The following is a 19,489-nucleotide window of genomic DNA, read 5'->3' as shown; positions in this document are numbered from 1 at the left end:
ATTAAACATGTGGTGCTGTAATCGACTGTCAAATTGGCTCATTCTAAGGATAACCTTTGGGGAGAGTGAATCCAGATAGGTCTTTTATTGTAGACTAATAGCCTATCCTACAGATGTGACAGAACAGACAGCACATGCCCTGCAGAGGCTGACCCTGAGATGCTGACACAGAGAGAGAGAGAGAGAGAGAGAGAGAGAGAGAGAGAGAGAGAGAGAGAGAGAGAGAGAGGGGAAGAACACATCTACATGACTGAAATGGCAGCACTAATTCTAGGATTTAGCTTATTATCATCTCGGTTATTTATTAACCCCGTAGTTCTGTGTAAGAAACAGTGACAAGAAAACGAGTTAGTTGCAACTAGTAACATTAAATAGAGGCTCAACAACCGGAAACAGAAGCAAACTTCAACCGATGACGACATAACTCCACCTCACATTGCCATTTAGCAACAGATGAGGAGGTTTCATGCTCATTTTCAGCAGTGCCCTGCCATTTCTCTCGCCGTGGGTGCCCACAGGAATACTTTTAATGTTGTAATGTTTGTCAGGATCGCGGTGCTGCCTTTATCCGTTGCACCGTAGCTAGCGACCAGCCAATCTGCTAGCGTCCTTATCCCACCGTGTGTTTTCGCTGGCAGGTTTTTTAAGAGGATCACTATGGATGTGCTGTGGATGATACCGCTGCTGCTGATCCCACTTCTGATGTGGACCAGCAGCACGTTTGTTTTTTATTTCAAAAAGTGTTTCTACGTCGCCTGGATGATGTGTTTGGCCATGTTGGCCATACCCCTGTGCATACTGAAAAGCGGAGGCAGAGACATTGAAAACATGAGGTAAGTTGCTTGCATAAACATTGCTAGCAGTGCCGTCTGACAGCTAACGTTAGCGAGCTAGCTGGCTAGCGGTAGCGGTTGCGCTATTTGACATGAAACACCCATATAATAACGTTAGCTGAGCTACATCACCGGATCGGACTGCAGCGGAGGCTAAAAGAACAACCAGTGGTGTAGAGACTAGTCGACCAGTTTTAACTTGCTGTTTTCTCTCTCTCTTTTATAATGAATGACAAACTCGTGTAAAATAAATAAAGGAAACATTTTGTTGTAAAATTACGCCAGCATGTGCGTTCTAAATGGTAGTGGGAACACGTTAACGCTAGCTGACGACAGGAGTGCTAACGGTAACATTTACGTTACGGTTAACGTTACTGTTAATAATGCATGCGCTGCTCCCCTGTTGGTTAGAGTAATGCTAACCTCAAGTAACGGTAGTTAGTTTAATTTTATTTGTACGTAACAATTGCCTCACGAATTGTTGACTAACTTGAAGCATCCTGTTATCGACAGTGTGACATACTGATACATTCTTGTGTGAGTTATAGCCTACTGACTGCTGCATGTGGTTATCTCACAGCTCTGGAGTAACATGGATGTTTTCCTTTGTAGGGTAGTTGGGAACATTAGCAGACTTGGCTGGTGGCGATTATAGTATCACTTACGTTATAATTAAATGAACGGCACTGAAAGCACTAACACTACCATTTAAATGTGCTGGTTGACGCTAGAACTGCACGATATGGACAAAATTTCATATCGTGATGTTTATGCCAAATATCACGATATACGATATGACAGTGGGTTCACACTTACTTGAAATTTTATGTGCAGCATTAGTGAAAAGTAAGCGTTCTACAAAAAACAGCTCAACAAAACCAAATTGATATAAAAATGCAGTTACTTGACAAATTATTTTATTGACCAGAACAGATCAATCACTGTCTTAGCTGCATTAATGAATGAATGACTGAAACATTTTTCATGAACTTATGCTTTAACACATTGCTTCAACATTTTTTTAAATGTAACAGCAATAACTTCAGACTAATTAGTATCTCAGGCAAACCCTAACCTTAAATTTGATATTGTTGGTATCATTTCCTTTTGAGATATTAATATTATGCATGTTCATATCTAGATAATGATATATTGTTCAGCCCTAGTTGACGCCAGTGTCTCTACAACGTCTCAGCGCTGTGTTTGCCAAACTAATGTAACCCCCCCACTCCCTCTTTAGGCGTTTATTATGTAGCTGTTGATTATGGTCTATGTGATAGTGACCTCTCACCTCCAGAGGAAATTTGTTATTTTATATCTGACATACTAAGTGGCTGAGTCACCTGATCCCTGTTATGATAGAAATATAGTAACTTTACACCTTCAGTGTCAGTGTCCACTTTGTAGCAGGGGGTGTTGGTGTTGTGGTTATAGGCAGGGTGGATTGCTGGACACAAATACCTCCACTGAGTAATTACTTTGAAGAGGTGGAGGTCAGATCGCATGTTGTTCATGGCCAGAGTTGGGTTACTGAATAGTTGTGAGGCCACTCACAATACAGCCCTAGCAATCAATGTCCAGTTCACCTCCTCACTTTGCCTTGTTCCACTGACATTGTTAGTTCTGTCAGTAACAACAGCAGACTGGCTGCCTCAGTGCACTTGGGATAACTGTTTCACAGACATGTTAGCCAACGTGGTGGTGTCATGTTGCACCGATGTACCATTCTGTTAGCGCAAAGGTTATCAAGACCGGTTCACCATGACAAAGTGCCTGTTTTAGAGTCAGACCCGGCGCAGAGAGACAAGACATTTGTAGACACACACTAACACTTGGTAGGCTCTGACAGTTCACTGGTTCCTCAAGGACAGTGCAGTTTGTCACAGTTATTTAAGCAATAGAACAAGAGAGGCTGTGTGTTACGGTAAATAAGATCACGGCTGTGATTTGGTTGCAGGGACAATTTGAAGGCAAGTGCTGTAGGTCAGCACAGCTGTGAGGTTATTTAGTATAACACACAGGCCCCAGTTGTTCTGTTGCTTCTACACAACAGTCATGATTTTGTAGCAACAAAATTGTTCTTATTTCAAAACTCTGACAAAAGGGGTGATTAACATATTTAATACTCTGCCAAAAAGTATAGTTCCCCAAACCAAAAGTTGTTTAGAGACATAAAGCAGTCTGGGGGTAGACTGTTTACAGCCTACATGCTACATATATCTGTTACAATGTTACTTTCTAGCTAACCGTTAAAGAAGTCAAGGGCCCATACCACCTGTCTGGTAGCACATCATTTCTTCTCCAGTTTGTTCATTTCAGGTGACCGCTCCATCACAAGGAGGTTAATCGGTAACATTATGAACAGTAACATTTGCCTTGTTTTTGTTTTCTTCAGACTCATAATCCAAACCAGAAGTTATATTTGGAAATACATCCACGGTTACAACACAGGGGGCAACACAGAGAATGTTGTCTCATTTATCTGTTGTCAGTTTCCAGCCAGCTTAACAGAAGCAGGATAACCTGTAGGTGATAGATAATCAGCTGTTGGTTTGACAGCTCTTGTAGCTGAATAATACCAATAAAGTGATGTGGTTTCCGTGATGTTATAGTAAATACTCTCCACTGATCAAGCAATCTAGATAATCAAGATACCAAAATCATAACTTCAATATGATATGCCTAATCGTACGTGTACACAGGATCTGTCATTTCCAAGCTTTCCATTGATTGTTGCATTGCATTTCGAGATGGGGCATCGCATTGCAGTCTCCTCATTTGCATAAAATTAAGGTCTAGGCTACATTCGAGGCTACTTTGAGGTCTAGGCAAATCACATACATCGGGCGCAACTGGCTGCTGCTGGAAAACTCCCACGAAACTTTTAAAGAAACCACTGTCAACCTAGGATGAAGACAGATTCAGCAACTGCAGAGTTTATTTCTCACCTCAGATGTTTTCAGAAACACATTTCAGTGAACTGTTTTCATAACGAACATTTCGAAAAGAGCCGCCAAGTTGGTCTGGTTTGAAATCTGGGAGAGGACAGCCCACTAGTGAAGCGTTCATCCAATCAGGTGCAGCTGGGAAGTGTTTGCGCAGTTATAGGAGAGAGCAGCTGTCAATCATTGGGAGCGACACGGCCATTAAGCGTCCAAATCTGGGAAGCAGCGCGAGGCCTAGCGTCAAATACACGCCCCTGTGGACACGTATCATAAATATCTTGATAATGATACTGAAACGATACTGATACAACATGTTTTTTGTTTAAATGACACTTTTAACTTAAAAAATCGAAATAAATTCATTCATATATATTTCCAGCTATATCGCTATACAACATGTTTTAACAAAAATAAAATTTGTCTGTTACAGCTGCTAAGCTTTATAGCCATTTTAAAAAATTAAAATTGGTTCAGTATTTTGACAAAATTCAGTGTGAGACATTCAGAATTTCTTACCTCCTTGGCATAAGTAAATCTGGTAGTTCTGTCGAACTGTTTTCTGCTTTTCTATGTCAAAAAATGTACAACATGTACAAAACATCTTTTACAGACAGGCATTATAGTGTCCGTGGGCTTGTCCTAGCTGTCAGCTGTGTAAGCGAAATAAAGCCATATTTTGCTCTGTGCATTTGCTTTGTGAACAAGCCGCTGATGGTTGGTGAGAGCACTTGTACTCTCAACCATGCCTCTCGTTCTGTTACCATGAAAGTTGCAGCACACATGAGAGGGAAAAAAATGGCACACCCACTATGCCTGCGAGTGGAAACAGAGTGCTGCACACACACACTGCCACACTGTTCTGCATCGACACATCTCATAGGAAATACGACTCTTACTGAAATGCTCTTTCTTAAAGTACCAGCAACAACAAAATGGGGTATAACACCATTCTTAACAGCATGGTATTGCAATACCTTTCTAGTATCGGTATATCATGCAACACCAGACTGATCAGATTGCTAGAACAGAAACCTCTGTGGTATAATTCAACTTAAATGGGTACACAAAGGCCTTAATTCTCTGTTTGACAGCTCGCTTCACAGTTGACTTGGAAGTTGGACACAGGGCAGTAAATTATGATGGGCAGACAATGTGGGTCAGAACAGGCCTTTCAATATTCAGTCCCTTGCATCCTCTGAGCTTGTTGTTCTGTGCTTTTCCTAAAATGTTTTTGTTGGTTTTGGATTTGGTGTTCATATTTTTGCAGAACCACTGTTAAGCTTAGCATGCGGTGTTAATGCTTGCTGTGGTGCTTCTTGTGGTGTCTGCACCTGGCAAATATGTGAAAGACAAATGTTGATGAAACAAAGAGTGTTGATATCTCAGATTGTGGAATGAATGATCAAGTTGGATTTCATAGCAAAACATAAAAAATAGATGCTTAGTCTCTCACTCACATTTGCTTGTGCTCAAGCTAGACACCATGCCAGCTGTGCCAGCCCTGGATATCAGTAAAATAGTCAACTGTGGTGACTTGTAGTCACTCCACATATTGATCATTAGATCAGTATTATGATAATACTGTAGGGATGACTATTGGTGTTTTCATAAGATATTTACACACAAGAGATTTTTGACACATATTCATTAATGTGGATATGATAAACAAGCAGGTAAAGGCAAACAATATAACAGCTACAACAATCTAATAATTTCAGGAAATTGAATTCCTTTCCTATAACGCAACCTTTGTAGCCAGTGAATGATAACATAGTTATGCCATATCATGGTATTATGTTATTCAAAATCCCATATGGTATCTATGCTTATATCACAACATGCATACAATATCAATGTATCACTCCACCTTAGCTGCAGTTCTGTTTCTTTTCTGTCATTATCCTGTGACCATGTCCCTGGTCTGAAGAGTCTGACCTTTGCCACCTGAGATCGCTTCAGCAATGATATCTTTGTTTGTTGGTACAATGTTTTTAAGAATAACAGATCAGGGTGAACCTTCTTCTATGACCAGCCAAGTTACACAAAACCTAAGCTGTCAGGTAGGCTAAATGTCATTATGCTCTGTAAGTTTAAAAGCAACTTATTTGAGCACTGATAAGAAATGTATCCTTGTAAAACCTGAATGAACTGGCCATAAGAGAATGCAGCTGAGGCCTTTTCATTCTCCTTGAACAGTCTCACAATTGCTGTAACACTGTCTGAGCCTTTACCATTGCATAACTTGTGCTTTTTGCACAAGACTGGATGTGTTATCACTGCAATACTGTGCTGAGAGATAACAGATAAAGATTGCGTTCCAGTTAAAGGTTAGTTGTTTTACTTTACCAGTCAAACCTAATGGTCAAAGCTACATTTCTTTGAGCCAGAAATGTGTGATGATTGCAGTACTTAGAGTCACAAGACAAACAGCCAGTCGATGCTAACAGAGAGGTTCAAGAAGAGTCCCATGCCTGTCATTCATTAAAACCATTACTTCTTAGCGAAACCTGATAGCCTATATCTGCTCTGCTAAACCAATTATGGATTGTACTGTGAATTTCTATGGAGGCTCATCCTGACCTGACCTACCTTGCAAAGAAAGTGAGAAATCTTAAGCTTGACAATGCTCGTCATACATGAATGTAGGACTATTCCATAAAAATGCTAATGGACATTTTAAAAGTTTCAACAATACTAATTTGTCCAGGGTGTGCATGTAAAAACATGAAGTTTATTTGTGGACAGGGAAAATCTGCAGCCCGAAAGCCACACCAGTTGCTGGATGTGTCTATTTATTATTGTTGTTAGAACTGGTGAAAATGTGTTCAAGTGCAGTGACTGTTCAATGTACTACCAATCAATATACTACAAAAAATAACACTGACCTGCACAAGATCAGATTTGTTTTCTATACTTCCTTGCAGGGATGTCACGAAGACCAGTACTTTGGCACCAAGTTGATGCCAAATAAACAAGCTGAGGCAGAGCTGCTGCTCCATCTTTCACATGTGTTTCTCTCTTTTTCAGTGCACACACACAGCGCAACAAGCATAAATTGTCAGTTCAGAAAGAATATGTTATGGCCCGCTGAAGGCTAAATCTAAATAAATACTGAAAACTAAATCTGAATAAATACATCCAATAAATACATCCAAGTATGATGCCATAGAAAAATGGGTACCATTGTATATTTGGACTATTTGTACTTGGTAATGAAGTATTGGTTCTCATGAGATTCCTAGTCCACACCTAGTACTCATTAGGAATGGGTAGCTCTATGAATATGCAAATATTCCCCCTCACACCCCCATCATCCGGCACTCTGGCTCCAAACTTGAATCATATTTGATAAACTTTCCATTTAAACATTTTTTTTTTCACATTTTTTTTTTTTTTTTTTTTTTTTACTTATACTGATACTCTCCTTGTGAAGCAGCCATTTCGAGTTGTTGTCTTGTTGATTTTTTTTTTTTTTTAATTATTTTTTTGGGCATTTCTGTTTTATTTGGCAGTCACAGTAGAGAGAGAGAGGAAAAGCAGGGAGAGAGAGGGGATAACATGCAGCCAATGGCCTGAGGTTGGATTCAAACCCAGGACGCTGCAATCAGGATTCGGCCTTAACACATGGTACACACTCTTATCCGGTGAGCTACCGGGGCACCCCTTGATTGTTTTTTTTTTTTTTTTTTTAATTAATTAAAACACAGCCAATACTGGTGCTCATGATATGGAAAGCACCACCCAATCATTTGATGGAATTGGCCCCTCAGGTTTATGACATCAGCAACATTGCCTGTCTAATAAGGAAATGTTAGTAGTCAATTAGAAAATGTGATCCATACTGTAAGCGAAATCTACTACTAGGCTAGTAGTTGTTAGTGCAATACTTTATACTTGATTTGCTCAGCTTTTCCAAAGCATCAAAGGAGATGCCATAGCAATTTGCGCTCCTACACCTGTTTGTAGGTGAAGCCTACTTAACCTACAGTTCAAATAAACTGTTTTGGAATACATTTAAATTTAGATAATTTTTGTATATTTTTGCTCTTCTAAAAATGTTTGGTGCTGGATCGATACCGACCCATGCCCAAAACCCAAGTATCAGAATTGGATCAGAACTAAAAAAAAAAAAAAAAAAAAAAAAAAAAAGTGGATAGGTGCATCCTGAGAATAAATTATCCTAAAGTTGTTCTGAATGTATCAGAACTTCCATGTTTTGTATTAGATTTTAATGATTATTTTTATTATTGCTTTATTCAACTCAAATAGCCAGAATTCATGTTATTTTGAGGGGTGAATTATTTACTTGCACAATGGTGATGGAAGTTGGGTACTCATCAAATATTAGATATTCCGGTTGTGCCAATATATTGGCCAGCAGATGTTCTAAACAGGTCATTGGTGATCAACACCGGTCAGTTAACCCCTCACATTATTGGCCTCTTCATAAACCTCGGTCCCAATCGCCAGCTCTGAGAAGTTATCCACATTGTAAAGATAAACATACAGAGATGAGCTGCTAGGAAGAAATGCCTTGAATATAGATAGTTTCTGGGGAATGGCATCTAGTGTACTTGGTCAAGTACTGTCACGTTAGTGAACAATTTAACATTACTTTTAGCAAATAATAATGTTTAAGATACATGAAATTTGCAAATAGATAGTGAGATACTGAAGATACGATCGGTAGCGTTTTGATTGTCCTGAAGCAAAAACAGTGCTACATGATAAAGGGAATGAGTTTTTAATGTAGTTGTGACTGACTCAATGCACTAATTTAAATTAAGGAAAACCATTGAAGAAAAAAAAAAAAAAAGCAACCAACAAAATAATGGAAACAGAGTTTATTATTCTGCAGTGTGTTGAAACTGCACTGCTGTTGTGTGAATGTCCTCCAAAATACAATGTCATTACTCACTGTAGTACATATTCATATACTTGTGCACGGATGCACCTCCCAGACACGGGAGGTTTCTCTTTGGAGTGAAAGAGAGACAATGTTTTCGACACTGTGCTTCCCTGGACTTAACACCCAGTGAGGCACTGCATCACGAACACTGCGAAACCGTAGAACACACGTTTAAACTGAAAAACCCCACGGCCACATTCAGAAGTACTTCCCATATCCATTAACTAAAACATGGGTTTGTCTTTTGGTACTGGGGGACACTCCCCACCCCCTTATATTATGCCCTAGACTCATGTCAGTGTGAAAAGTCAGCTCTCTCTGAAACAAATGGAGCATTTTTAACCCGACTTTGTTGAACGTAATCCTAAATGTTAATATATGTGTAATTGTTTTTGTTGTTGTTTGTTTTGGTTTGTTTTTGCATTTGTGCCCACTTAACAGACCAAACCGTGATGTCTTAATCAGTGTACAGAACCACAGGGTCTGGAAGCCATTCCAGCACTACTGTCATCAAACTGATGACAGTAGTGCTGGCAGTAGGACTGGGATGAACTGTGTAGTTTTCATTCTACTCCTAAATTTGTACAGAATGACCCAACTGGACAAAATAAAATAATTCAAAATACTGACTGGACTGCTGGCCCAAATTGGCCATGTATATTTAGATTGGAGTAATAACACAGCACAAGTTTCTTGGATGTGTTTTTCCTACCTTATGCAATTACAGAGGCAGCCTGCTTATCAAGGCTCAGACAGATGGTAAGACAATCTTTTCTCAAAGCTCATCGGAGCATTTTGCTTACTTCAGGCAAATATTTAACCAGCCAAGAAACAAACAAAACTAATGGGGATGTTGAACATGGTTGAGGTCCCTGGTTTCTCATACAGTTAACAAATCCTCGATCGTGTTACGTTTTGGCTGTGGCTTTAACCTTTACCATTTTGCCCCTTTCTTTAGACCCATTTTAGTTTTTTTTTAGGGGGGGATGCACTCTGGATTCACTACAGCTTTTACAGCTTTAAAACTGAGCCCTTTACAGCCTCTGAAAGACAGAATGTTAGCTGGATCCGCTGGCGGGCTGTCAGAGTGCTAAGGGGTTAATGAATGATTGGAGTTTGCAGTGAAACAGAAAATGATATTGCGTGCTATGAGGTGCCTCTCCACTGCAGGATTATGGAATATATAATGAAATACTAGTACTACAATGAAATACTAGTTGGCCTGTATTTCATATTTTGAACATGAATTGTCCTAGTATTTTGTCACTTTTACATTCTGCCGGTTTGAATAGCTTCTGTTAACAAGCAGGGTAATAGCTGAAAAGGTTGCGAGCAAACATATGCATTTTCTGGACTCTAATGAACCTTTTTCCCCCTCAGGGTTATCCGCTTCCTGGTTCGTCATGTGAAGTATTTTCTAGGTCTTCGGTTTGAAGTGAGCGGTTGGCAGCATCTGCAGACAGAGGGACCGTATGTCATCATCTCCAATCACCAGAGCTCACTGGATGTTTTGGGTGGGTATTGGTGTTGCACAGGTATAGTTGCTGTACAGGCATACACCTTCACCTGAAAGGTACTGCATTGATAATTGTCCCATTGCCAAAATTCTCCCTTTCTTCAATTTTTAGAAATCATCATTTAGTGTGGCTTTCCACGAGTTTCTCCCACCATCTGATCCTGGTGGTGATCAGATGACATAAAAGATTGACAGTTTGGCGGCCAAAAGGACAACGTTTCTTATCCCACATTATTTTGGCTTCAAGTCAAACAACAGTGATGAACAAGAGGCCCTAGCACAACCAATATGTAGGCTAATAGCAGTGATTGACCAGCTCATGGACTGAGGCTTGTGTATAGCAGCTGTGCACCCATAGAAATTGATGGGATTGAATTGATTGGGATTGAAAATGGAGCCCATTCAATTTCTATGGGTGTGACCCATTATTACTGTCCTTCTTGGAAGTGCAGACATATGTCAGTGTCATTTATCGGTCAGCAGTTCGGTCCAGAGGAGCAAATCTATTCGGTGGATCACCATAAATTTTGTTTACAGCAAAGGATGATCTAAATTTTAATTTATTTGATTTTAAATAAATTTGATTTTATTTAAAGAGTAAATATACAAAAGAAAAGAAAAAGAAATAATCAGGTTTCTTAAAATTAACAATTGCTAATCAGAATTTATTTAGAGTGTCTAAGGGTTATAACATCATGATCCAAGGACTTGAGGAACAGCATAGAAAAATTCATGCCTTGAGTTGGTGCCAAAACATTTAACATTTGGAGATTTCTTCAAGAATTGCTCTTTTCAGCAATTGGATAGCGAGCACCTCTGTCAAGAAATTGTACAGAGCCCCCCTGTGGTCAGCCAAGAGAAAAAAAAGGATATCTCTATTCTTGATTTAGTAATGTGTGTGCACCGTTTACAAACCATGTGCACACATTCACACTTGGATTCATACGGTTACTTTTTTTCTCTCAGCTGATGATATATGATATATGATAGCAGCATCTTAACTGTAGCATCAAAACTGAGGCCTCTGTAACCTCTGAAAGTATGTCGGCCGTGGAGTTGAAGAGGTTAAGAGTCAGATTCTGAAGGTTTGGGTGGGAACAGCCAGCGGCCAACACGCTGATCATGAGAAAATGCATTGCTCTTGGCATCAGTAAACCCAGGGTTGTTAAGAGTGTGAGATAATCAGTGGTTGTCAAATTGCCAAATGCCATATAGAAGTGGTCTAGACTAATTAAATACAGATTTTGACCAGAGATTCTGATAAGGATCAGTGAGAGTGTGTTCTTTTTCCTCATCAATCTACTTGCTTCATCCATTTGATCTTCTTCTATTATTTGTGTATGTTTTTGCATGCATGCTCTTAATGTGTTTGTATTTTAAAGTTGACTCGGGCTTCCCAATCCTAAATCTCAGTGTTGTGGATGTTAATTTGGCAGAGGTGTGTTTCCTCTCCATCAGTGTCTGTGATAGAATGTGTTTCAGTGCTACTGAGTGATGTTGGCAAGCTAGAGGCCAGGGGAGTGACAGCAGGGGGAGAGAGAGCCAGGCATCTAATTAGTACTGAGAAAACTCAGCAATTGTGTGATTCTGCAGCTGAGTTACCATGCCAACTATTGCACCCAGTCATTATCAGCAGCTGATCGTAGATCTGATCTGACCATAAGGCACTGCGCTCCCTCAACTCCACAGCTATCATCGGGCTTAAAGTGCTTTTTATAATCTAATTGTGGTTTAGTCTTTCTGTATTTGTCTGTTTCTTCTGCCTTAGCACAGACACATCTACTGGCTCTCCTATTGAACTGTCCTTCATACATTATTGGGCTCTCGGTGATAGTGTGTTTTGAAATGTTTGGCATCTTTCCCTGGTCTTTCATTGGAGGATGCAACTGTTGTACTAGGTTCACAAAACATGAAATGAGCACTGGGGTCTGGAGTATGGAGAGGTGTCTTTTGCGCCATCATGTTCTGAGGTCTGTGTGTAACAGTGGTATCAGCCAAATGACCATGACAAGCAGTTCACTGACTGTTCACTGTGCATACAACTTATGTCCCAACATCACATTTCATTTCATTTCATCATCAGACTTTATACCTAATGAAATCCAGGGTTTGACAAGGCTATGGTCTTGGCATTGTTGGTGTACTGTGTGTGAGAACGATATGTATGGAACATCTAGACCGAGGCTTTATGTCAGCTAACCTTGAAGCATGCTTTCAGAGGGCAATTGATAAATTCTGTAGCATGAACTTTGAGTTATGATGACACATACTATGTAATAGGATTAGCACTTTTTCTTGGATCCTAGTCTTGGTAGCTTCAATAATGATTGTATATCATATAAAACTGCAGGATGGTAGTTAAACAGGTCAAGACTGCAAACAAACTCTGGAGTGGCGTGTGTTGCTTTGTGTGTTCGGGGCTGAAACAGCTCCCATAGCCCAGGTGCAAATCATGGGCTTGCATTTGATAACAGAAAGAAAGCAACTTGGTAGTCTTGGCAACTAGCACTTAACACCATGGAAACAAAATGAATCGGGGGTTGACAAGGAATAACAAGAAAATACATTGCCTTCTTGGTATACAGTCCTAACAAGCACTACAATAATGAGGAAATGTCGAAGCTGCTGCTGGCGCTCCATGTCCATGTTGGATACTGTATTGGCCAAATGTGTTTGCACAATCAAGTGAAAGGGGGGAAAAAAACACATCCTGCAGGTAAACATTTCCTCTCTTCACCTTTCAACCCAGCAATATCTGTTTGGCAATGACCAATGAGCAGGCTTACAGCTTCCACATGACTTTTGTTGAAACATTTTGCTTTGTTGTAATTATTTTTTTGATTTAGACCACAGCACTGGATGTAGTATAGGTGTCAAACCCATGGGTGGTGTTCCAAGGACAAGGTGAGGACCATTTTGACATGCATAAAGGCTAAAAAGTCTTTATTCCCTGTTCCCCAGGCATGATGGAGATCCTACCAGACCGCTGCACCATGATCGCCAAGAAGGAGTTGATCTACGCCGGTACAGTAGGCATCATTTGCTGGCTGGGTGGCATTGTCTTTATCAACCGCAAGAAGACAAGCGATGCCAAGAGTGTCATGGCTGATGCTGCCAAAACCATGTTGGAAGACCAGGTAATACCCCCTCTTGCAGCCTTCATCACAATTAGTGATGTCAGATGCCAGTGGTGTCTGAGCTTTAGTCGCACTCAGAATGGTTCATAGGTTTTATATGCCTGAGATGCCTGTACTCTCTGGTTTCTTACGATGATGGGGGTCATTTGGGATGATTAAATTGCTGTTCCTCCTGTTAAACCCGTGGCCTCTGTCCTCCACAGATTCGCCTCTGGGTGTTTCCAGAAGGCACACGGAACCAGAGAGGTGACCTGCTGCCCTTCAAGAAGGGTGCCTTCCACCTGGCAGTGCAGGCACAAGTGGGTATCATGTCTTTGTTCTCTCTCTGTCTCTCTCTCTCTCTCTCTCTCTGTGTGTGTGTGTCTGTGTGTGTGTGTTCTTTGTAGTGCAGATACTCCTCATCTATATATGTTCTGTTTTGTAAATAAAGTCACCACCACTGTATGCACTGCTTAGCACAGCTTCACCTTATTTGACCCTCTTAGCAACAGGGCATATTTCTGGAGCCTTGAGCCAAATTTTGTCTTGTGAAAGAATGAGGGGTCATATTGTATTGTGCTGATTCTAGACACATGGGGGAGCTAGCAACCTTATATGGCACAATACTAGGCTACTTTCTGACATGACCATATCTGATCTAAAGATGAAATCATGCATAAATAGCACGGAAACAAAACAGCTCTGAGCTGAAAACTGTAAGAATAATTGTTCTATGAATTCGGCCTGCTGACACAAGGGCTCTGGGGCTCAATCACTTGAGCACTTTGATGTTTCTGTTCCTCCTCCCTGAAATTGTCCCAGGTCGTATGTGATGTAACTGCTCCCCCATGTCACTGGCTTCACTGGCTGTGCTTTTCTAATCGAGAAGATGGAGGGCCATTGCCTTTCCAACACAGTAACTACAGGAAAACTCTTCCACAGCTCAGCTGTGTGGGGTTATGAGCCCTGTCTCTTGTCAGGTGAAACCCAGTCAGCATCGCTGCAAGGAAGTGGGAGGTCTCTTTTCTTGAACTCCTGTCTTACAGCACCCAGTCAGGGTCAAACAGGTGGAATGAATTAAAAAATATTGTTAATTGAAACCTGGCCAGAAACCGCAACCTGGTTTACCCCAAGGCCAAGATGTGTGTGTGCGTGTGTGCGAGTGAAAGAGAGAGAGAGAGAGCAAGTCCTTGTTTTGTCCACGTTGTCTAGGCTGCTATAGATTAGTATCAGTTTGGGTAGCACAGGCACCAGGGAGAGGGGCCACAGTAATAAGGCTCTGCTGCTCCATATTAGCATCTCTCTAAAGGGACTCAGTTGCCTCTACAGTTATAAGAACTTACTGTACGTTTGTTTGCTTACATTTTATACAAAGAATATCTGCATGTGCCCAAGAGTGTTCAGGTTGGAGTTCTAGACAGTTTCATTCAACATTTTTTTTTTACAAATATTATCTGTTTTGGTGTTCCCTGTTTACTTTGCTTTACTCTTGAGACCATTTCTGTCTGAACATAGACTATTTCTATCTCTCAGTGTTTGCTTCTGCTGAGTTTAGCCCAGCCTATCCATTTGTACCCAGCCAGCCAGATTGAGTGGAAGCAGGACAGCCCCCAGGGGGAGCCACGTTTGGCTCAGCCAGTTCTGTTGAAGGGCCACTCTGGGCCTCTGGAGATCAACTCGGCCTCTATTAACAGAACTTGAGGAGATGGGGATTGCTAGAATCATGCTGATTTGTGTGTATGTGTGTATGAGAGAGACGGAGAGAGAGAGATTTTAAATGTGTTGTTGGTTCAGTGAAGCATTTCTGTCTGTGTGTTTTCTCCTCATTGGCTTGCTTAGAGGAGGAACAGTGTTGGGAAGTCAGATTACTTTCGCGATGTTTTCCCAACTTGAAAATGAAGAGATTGTATTTCATATTATTTTGGAATTCATGATTTTTGACGTCTCTGTTTTTGTCTCCTTTCCCTCTCTCTGCATCACTCGCTCTCTCCTCCCAGGCACCCATCATACCCATTGTGTTCTCATCTTACAGCAACTTCTACCTACGAAAAGAAAAGCAGTTCAAATCGGGTAATTCAGCTTGATTTTATTTTTTTTAATGGGTGTTGTCTCGGTATCTATAAATATGCCAAGTCTGTATGTAGAAAATTCAGTGTTTGGCAGTATGGGATAATATATTAAAATGTGTTAAATTGCAATGCAGAAGTTTATATCACAGGGCAAAAAATAAATTGCAGTATTAGCTACATTTTATGACATCTTCAAAATGACAGTATCAGAGATATTAGGTTGTTTCAAATCATGAATCTGGTGTTGCGTATCAAATTGTCTTGTAAAATATGCATATTGTCCTGTCCCTACTAGGCCACTTGATACTGTGCTGGCATTGTAACAGTGAAGTTTTGTGCCTCAACAGGAACCATAAGATTGAAGATCCTTCCTAAGATTGAGACGAAGGGGATGACATCAGAGGATGTGACATCACTTTCTGAGAAATCCTTCAATGTGATGCGGTCTGCCTTCCTGGACATCTCTGACTCCGTGACCCAGAGCAACGGGCCCTTGTCTCACTGAACATTTAACACCCTCCTACCCCTTCTCCTGTGTCCCTGTCTGAGACCCATCCCCTTGCCCAGCTGCTCCCCACCCCAGCCCCAACCACCAGGTTGCCCCATTACCTGGCCAGGAAGCGACATAACACAGATCAATGTCATGAAATGTTTTGTCTAGTTGACGCCTGGGCCAGTCTGCCTCTGGTCTGATCCATACAGCACAGTCAGTCCCGACCCTCACTGTGTCTGCAGCAGCCACAGCAGCAGTGCCGCTCTGCACGCCGTGAGTGGAGTGACGGACAGCAAGCCGAACAGTACGGATGTGTGTACATCATGCATGCCTTTTTGGATGGCTCTGTCCACCTTCATCCTTGGTTTGCTCTCTGGCTTTGAAAGCCTGGCTTTGTTATCGTCTCACATTATTGGTCATGCTATACTTTTTTGCCTTTTCCGCTCTTTTCTCCTTGTGTCTTCTGTTTAGCAGATAAACCTTATCATTTTCTCATTTTTTTCTGGTCATAAATGTCAGTGGATATTTATGTCTTCCTCTCATGCTGCCTTAGTCTTAGTCATCTTCAGTCGCTCATACACACAAATGCACACATGCACACAACATTCAAATTACTCCCATGTCCTTCCTACCTTCCTTCCCTTTTAGTGTGTTTTCTCCCGTTCTGCATTCCAGTCTCTTGCCAATTTTCCTAAAGACAAGAGCAGTGGGTCTCAAGGACAAGCGGAGTGTGTGGAGGTGAGAGGTCAGCACTGGTTGACCAGGGACTTCTATAGATCTGTCTCCATGAAATCAACCCTATATCCATATTGGCTTTTCAACTCACTGACCAATAGCTCAATGACACACTTTATGACGCCAAACAGCAAGGGATAAAAGGTTACAAGAAACAATGTGTAACAATAGCACCCATAATTACTTAATTAATGGACTTCAGTGGACTGATCAATTTTCAATGTTGTGCATTGTTGGTGTATCACCGTGCGTTCTTTTGGTTTGTCTTACTTTCCAATAGATGAGAAATAACCTGCATGGAACATTGAGCAAGTGTCTTCTCGCTGTATTCTATATTTTGCTCTGTATTTATTTCTACATCCAATGATCTTGTTTTGTTATTTAAAAAAAAAAAATGTGATCACACTTTTTGCTCCTCAGAAGGAACTCCATAAGTGAATCCATTTTAGATGTGTCAAAGGTGATTTCATAAAGTGCAATGTCCACCTGTGATAGCATTACTGCTCTAAAGTGCAAGCTACCTGTTGTGCCATGTCAAAGTGTTTTAAAGGAAATTCACATATAAGCCCATTATTGTTTGAGTAAGATTTACTTAACCAGTAGGTACTGATTTTAAAGTTTCCTTAAAGGAATAATCCAACATTTTGGGCAAAATACCCTTTTTCCAACGTACTCAGACTGAAACAAGATGTTCAATACTATTTTCACCTCTCTATGTCCACTGTTTTGGTTCCTTTAGGTAGTATTTTGTATTAGCTTAGCATGAATAACTGAAGTCTATAGCCTATTAGCCTAGCTCTGTCGAAGTGAAAAAATAAACCTTACAGTCACTCCAAAGCTGTCCTATTTACACAATGGATCTTGAATTTGAAATTGATTTATTCACTTTGACGGAGCAAGGCTAATGACTCCCATAGATGTTAAGTTCTTTATGCAAAGCTAAGACAAAATGCTATCCAAACCACTGGACGTACAGAGCTCAGTCGGGGTAAGTCGGAAAAAGGGTATTTTATCCAGAACGTTTGAGTATTCCTTTCCCAAATAACAGAACATAATCCAGGCTGTTGGGAAAAGGCTTATAACAAGAGCTGTGGAGTGGGTTAGATCTCCGTCATTGTTTGACTTGTGGGTTTTTTTATGTTATTGACTTGAATATTCACTATTTTACTAATCAGCCTAGCTCACTTCAGACTTCTCAAAAGAGTTTTAACTGCTCAATGTATTTTGTTATTTGGAAATGAGGAATGCCATCCCTGCTGACTGGGAAGAAGACAAATAACATGCTTTTTTTTTTTTTTTTTTTTTTTTAAATCAATTGTAATAGTGAAATGAAATTGATGGTGACATATCTGTGGTTTTGTCATGGCATGTGAAGAAACTCTGATCCAGCTGTCAACCTCATTGGGAAATAATTTACTTAGTCTGGGAATTTTTAGGCTTCGTTTTTTGAGTTGGTCGTCATTGCGCTTTGAAATGCCAGGCTGTCACACGTCTGATAGGATTTATATTTTCTATGATATGTACCAACAGTGACATCACCCATGATAAGACTGACCGTTTCTCAATGGTAATGCAGCTCCTCCTTTTAATTTACATCCACGTCTTGAAATTTCAGATTTGCTCACCGCCTTCACACTCAAGTTTGCAAGATGGGAGACTAGCTTGCCGCTTTCGCCCGTAAAACACTATCTGAGAATGTACGTCATCATTCAAGATATTTGTGCGCTAGTAACTGCCTATGTTTTATTTTGAAGTTATTGTATTAAAGTGGGATGTTGTCTTGCACACAGTTGGCATAAAGTCTAGGAAACGTATTTATTTCAGCATTGAGTTAAGAGTTCAGTTGTATCCCTAGATTGACTCGTGCACACACAGACCTTCTGAGGAGATCGTCTTATACAAAGTAATGGATTCAACAGTACTCTGATACTAACACTGTATACTGCTCTTCATAGTGGAGTGGCAACAGTTTTTGAAATGGTACCTGCTGGGCTCTTGGCTTCAAGAAGTACATTTAATTGTCAGGGTTTTCACTGATGTTCAAGGCCAGTGTGGAGAATACGCCCCAGCTAATAGTAATTCATCACACTCTTAATATGTTGTTTTTTCCTCCTTCATTTGAGTATATTTATTGGCCTATTTTCCTTTTTAACTTTTTAAGTGCAGGTTTTTATCTTTGCATTCAGGTTGTTTGGATGTTCATTAATACTTGCTACCAAATTGGTTTCCTCCAGAAGATTAGCTGTCATTAATTTTGATAATCTATTGTTGTATCCATTTTTTTTCTCTCCTCATTAATTTCTTGGTCATTTTGTAATACAAATATCTGATTTGTAAAGGTTTTTATCATGAGCTTGAAATGAAGGTGGCTAAGAGGCACTGCAACAATCCTGCTGGTTGATTTGGCCGTTGTTTACTAAATTCTATTTAAGATATTGGAAAAAAAGATTCAAAGTATTCTAAACCTTAATAAAGCACTTTTCATGTTGAGTTCAAGTGGTGTATTTGGGGGGGTGGGGGGTGGGGTGGGCTTTAATGTCTTGATTTTCACCAAAGCTATTAAAGTGTAATTTGTTGGTAGCTTTAGACGGATATGAGAAATGGAGCTGGCAGAAGCGTCTGGTCTGACATCCTGCTGAGCCTTGTATGTGTGTGGTCCCTTGTGTGTGTGTGCGCGTGCGTGTGTGTGTGTGTACATGCACACATGGCATAGAAGCCCATTATAGCATCTGATTAATACTGACGATGTAGTGTTCTTGATTTCACCAACTATGGGTAAATGTGTTTGAATGCCTTGGAAAAGAACAAATAAATTTCATTCTTTTTTTCTTAAGTGGTTGTGCACTTTAATGCCTGCTGTTCCCTTTGAGTTT

The 19,489-nt window shown here is 40.4% G+C and overlaps 1 protein-coding gene across 1 annotated transcript; it reads left to right on the top strand.

Annotated features, from left to right (window-relative positions):
• Positions 1-425: 425 nt before the first annotated feature.
• On the top strand, positions 426-19,130 carry agpat2 (1-acylglycerol-3-phosphate O-acyltransferase 2 (lysophosphatidic acid acyltransferase, beta)). The gene is made up of 6 exons (XM_030065450.1): positions 426-833; positions 10,068-10,201; positions 13,165-13,340; positions 13,544-13,639; positions 15,317-15,389; positions 15,736-19,130. Exons 1-6 carry the CDS (start codon positions 658-660, stop codon positions 15,891-15,893), a joined length of 813 nt encoding a protein of 270 aa, XP_029921310.1. The 5' UTR covers positions 426-657; the 3' UTR covers positions 15,894-19,130.
• The last annotated feature ends 359 nt before the right edge of the window (positions 19,131-19,489 follow it).

Source organism: Myripristis murdjan, chromosome 12 (assembly GCF_902150065.1).
Source record: "Myripristis murdjan chromosome 12, fMyrMur1.1, whole genome shotgun sequence".
Classification (NCBI taxonomy): Eukaryota; Metazoa; Chordata; class Actinopteri; order Holocentriformes; family Holocentridae; genus Myripristis; species Myripristis murdjan.
Note: the sequence above shows the minus strand (reverse complement) of the source record. Positions and strands in the feature narration are given on the sequence as shown.

Excerpts from the sequence above, each read along its gene's own strand:
- agpat2 (XM_030065450.1), top strand. The coding sequence starts at position 658 with ATGGATGTGCTGTGGATGATACCGCTGCTGCTGATCCCACTTCTGATG. Across the intron at positions 834-10,067 it reads AGAGACATTGAAAACATGAG|GGTTATCCGCTTCCTGGTTC; the intron begins GTAAGTTGCTTG and ends TTTCCCCCTCAG. Across the intron at positions 10,202-13,164 it reads GAGCTCACTGGATGTTTTGG|GCATGATGGAGATCCTACCA; the intron begins GTGGGTATTGGT and ends CCTGTTCCCCAG.